Source organism: Platichthys flesus, chromosome 12 (genome assembly GCF_949316205.1).
Source record: "Platichthys flesus chromosome 12, fPlaFle2.1, whole genome shotgun sequence".
Lineage (NCBI taxonomy): Eukaryota > Metazoa > Chordata > Actinopteri > Pleuronectiformes > Pleuronectidae > Platichthys > Platichthys flesus.
In genome coordinates, this window is record NC_084956.1 from 24,273,546 (window position 1) to 24,277,543 (window position 3,998).

Below are 3,998 nucleotides of genomic sequence, written 5' to 3' on the forward strand. Positions count from 1 at the left end.
GTGGTTCATTGTGTGTCGGTTGCTCTGGCACCTTTCCACATGCTGCAGGAAATGAGACTGGACTGTGTCACTATAGACAGCTCTGTATTATACTGTCGATCAGAACACTGTCCCCATAACCTCACTATCAAGTAGCATGGAGAACCAGTCCAACTCGTCCCCACACAGAATAAAGTGACATTAGACACTCTTCACTCTACTAGGAAATACTAATTTCAGTTACAGGAATAAGGCTTAAACAGCAGCAATGTGGACTGTTGGCAGCCAGGCTGAGTCAGGTGAAGACCGTCACCTATTGCACTCAGCTGCTGCGCTGTGAGGGCTTTAGGCAGAGGCACGTCCCTCTTTACATGCGTTTGCTGTTCAACTTTTGTTTGTGTTGGAGAACCAGAAACATGCAGTGACTGTGCCTTTGCTTTATGTTTCCTGTGTAGGATCAACGGACGTATGAGCAGCTCAGAGAGTCCCTCAGCAGATAACTGCAGCTGACTTCACCAGCAGTTCCCCTTTTACTTGTCCACATTCGGATAAAAGTCATATACATTTTATTATGGTTGAATACTGCATCCTTTTTTCTTTTTAAATAAAATGTGATGGAAAACGACAATAAATAAATGTTTTCTTATTCTTCCAATTTCTTATCACATGATATTAGCTCCTGTACTGCTATCAGACTGCCTGACTCATCCTAAGCTCACTCACTGATTGCTCACCTGCTGTAGTGTAAATACACACTGCATTTTATTGCACTTCTGTTATCAGACACACGCTTATCATTATTATTCTGCTTGTATTCCATGGCTCAGCAGTAGACAATGTAACCTATCAATCTTTATAAAGCTGGTTAGCTGATGTTAGAACCATAATGAAAGAACAATTTTTTCAATGCACACAACCACTATGTTATTACTCTAGTCTAGTCCTACAGATGATAAATGGCTTTGGATGGAGCAGTTGTTTAGGTTTAGTGTAAGACTTCCAACTTGTGGGCGGTGTGACCTAGGTGGTAGAGTGGTGGTTCTTGAGTGGTGGCACTCTTCCCCATCTACATGCCGAAGTGTCCTTGGCAAGATACTGCCCCCCTAAATGGCCCCTCATAAATGTTGAGTGTAATAATTGTAAGTCGCTTTGGAAAAAAGCGTCAGCCAAATGTAATGTAATGTCCTGAAATATTTAACTGACTAATCACGTGCATCAAGACGGGAGCTGTTCGGTCACAACCTATTGAGTTACTGTATTACAGGTATTGCCAATCAAGAGTAAGCGTTCTAAAAAATTTGATAAGCATAGTGTAATATACAGAGGTAAATAAAGAATCTTCCATGTGTTAGTTAATAGCAGCAGCTTTTTATCCAAACAAGCTACAGTAGGGTCGGTTAGGTCAGTATAATCTTTCCAATTACTCTAACCTTCTCAAGCAGGAAGATGTTGGCGACACCTCCTGACACCTGTTGGTGCTGCAGGCGGTGTCTGTGGAACCTACGAGCCTATCACAACACTGAGTTAAAATGTGGCTCATACTGTGTTGAAAACCAATCTTCAGCTTTTTTTCTGTAGAAGTTGAGTCTGAAGAAACATCACAGCAAACACAACTGGAACATAAACTGAACATAACATTATATATTGTTGGTTATATTACAGTTTCAAGAGATCTAAAACCTACAAATTACGTAAGATTTGATCCAGAATTGAGTAAGATCTATTCTTAACCTAAATGTTTGCCCATGTTGTCCTCTCCAAGCAGGACATACCGTACTACGCTGGCCCTGAGAGCTCAACGAACTGCAACTTAAGAAAACACATGCAAGTGGACAAAACTCAAGCAAGGTAAGAAAACATCTTCATCAATTTGACAACAAAACACAACACATCACTTTTAGGAGAAACACTTCCTTTGTCGTTTTCTGTAATTGCAGCATGTTTCTGTAATGTGTTTTGTTTTCAAATTGATGAATATGTTTTCTTACTTTTCTTGTGTTTCGTCCACTTGCATGTGTTTTCTTAAGTTGCAGTGCGTTGAGCCATCAGGGCCACCATAACATCCAGCATATTGCAGTTTTAGGGCAGATCAACAGAAGTATTATTATCATGACCTTGATACTTGAAGAGACAGGGATTGATGGTTCAGATTTGGAACTAGGTTCTAAACACAGACATGTCAGGAATTGGCATGGCCACGGTCAGTCTAAGTACTGAAGAAATGCATTATGTCAATAATTGTCCTGTATTAAAGCTTCCTTTGATAGCTGGAGCCGGAACCTGGTCATTTACTAAGTCTGTAGTTTGTGTTGATGCTAATGGTGTTTTGCTCCTCCACACATATACATTAGGTGGATAAAATACAATGAAATAGATATATAAATAGAAATCTGTTAACCCATTCACATTAAATTAAGTTCAGCTTGATATTTAGAGTAAGCTCTGAGGATTCAATAAAACTATCTAGATTTATCAGATCGTAAAAAACTCGTAGGGGAGATATTTTACTATATATCAGTAAAATGTGCACATTTCCCATTAATTCAGGATGTTTCCTAGCAATGGAAATTATCATATTGTCTTCAGGACAAAGGGAAGTGAAAATATGATTGTTTTTTAAAAAGTGGTCTTGTGTCTCACTTTACCCCAGCTTAGGGGTAAAGTGAGACAGACCAGAGAAATCAAGGGGGTAAAGTGATCCACTTACTTTTTCCACTTTAGAACTACCGTAACAGAATCATGAGGATTGGTCCATTAAGCACATTTGTGATTATTATGATTAATGTGATTTCTTGCACACCCTAGCTTACCTGCACATTGTTTCTCTGTCCATTTGGCAGGGACAGGGATATTGTTTTTCTCTGCGTATTCAAATGCCAATTCACTGCACTTAACTGGAGCAAGGCCATGGAACTGGTCAGCTAGTTGTTTCAAGTGTTTGGCAAGCTCCTCGTCCATCTCATCTGTGAATATTCTCTTTACCTCAGCTACTGCACCCCAGGCTACTGATTTTACTTCCCCTTTCTCTTTTTTCTTTATGAATCTTTTGAGGGTTGTCTTATCAATATTTCTATCCCTTCCAGCTTTTCTTAAGGACTTCTTTCCTTGCATGACCTCAGCGGCTGCACTCTCCATCTCTGCGAGGGGTGTTTGGCACCAGGTTGTTTTCCTGGTGTAGTTTCTTGGCATGATGGCTTTTCTACAATGTTTATGACATATAAAACATATATAATGTAATCTAACACTAAAATATGTTTAAGACTAAACTTAACTTGTGCTTCATGTCTCACTTTACCCCACAGCATTTGTCTCACTTTACCCCACAGCCAACATTTTAGAAAAACACCACATCTCTTAGCAATTCAGGCTAATCTTCAGCTAGCATCAATGACATGGTTTTATATGTTTACGTTCACCAACATGTGTGATATAAGTTTTTCTACCTGATTCAATTTGTTTTGACACAATAGTTGATTAAGTTCAAAGCAAGAAAATGTACTTTAACATGCAAAAAACACATTTTTGTGAAAAAACGTACTTTCCACAGCACCAGCACAAACACTGCCTTCATGGCAAGGGGGAATGGGAGGGGCTTGAAAACATAATGGTCACATGACCACAAATGTGTTTCGTTGCCTACATACAAGGGGTGTCTCACATTACCCGATGTCTCACATTACCCCGCTCTCCCCTACCGGAAAAGTAAAAGAACATTGTCACTCAATGACTTTAGATCAGGAGAGAAGTTTGAATCTTCCAATTTAGCCCCTGGTCTAAATGCTGATCTAAGACTTCTCTTTACTATCAAGAATTGTATTCTTCTTGGGCAATAAGTCATTGCTTTTGTGTAGATAAGGTTGTCTATACTGGATACAAATATGTTGTATGGAATCAGCCAATTCAATAATTTGGTTCCTCTTCATGACACACAGAGGACATGACTTGAGGTGTAGCTGCAGCCCTGAAGCTCCACATTTTAAAGCAGGATCGCATGGAAAGAAAGAGAACAAAGCCCAGCA

General features: G+C 39.5%; 1 protein-coding gene across 2 annotated transcripts in view; it reads left to right on the forward strand.

The window, feature by feature from the left end:
- nvl (nuclear VCP like) overlaps positions 1-609 on the forward strand; it is a 28,780-nt gene extending 28,171 nt beyond the window's left edge. For both annotated transcript variants that reach the window (XM_062400928.1, XM_062400930.1), the window contains exon 24: positions 435-609. In XM_062400928.1, the coding sequence (XP_062256912.1) occupies positions 435-479 (45 nt within the window). In that variant the 3' untranslated portion in view covers positions 480-609. The remainder of the gene's footprint in view (positions 1-434) is intronic.
- Positions 610-3,998: the final 3,389 nt, after the last annotated feature.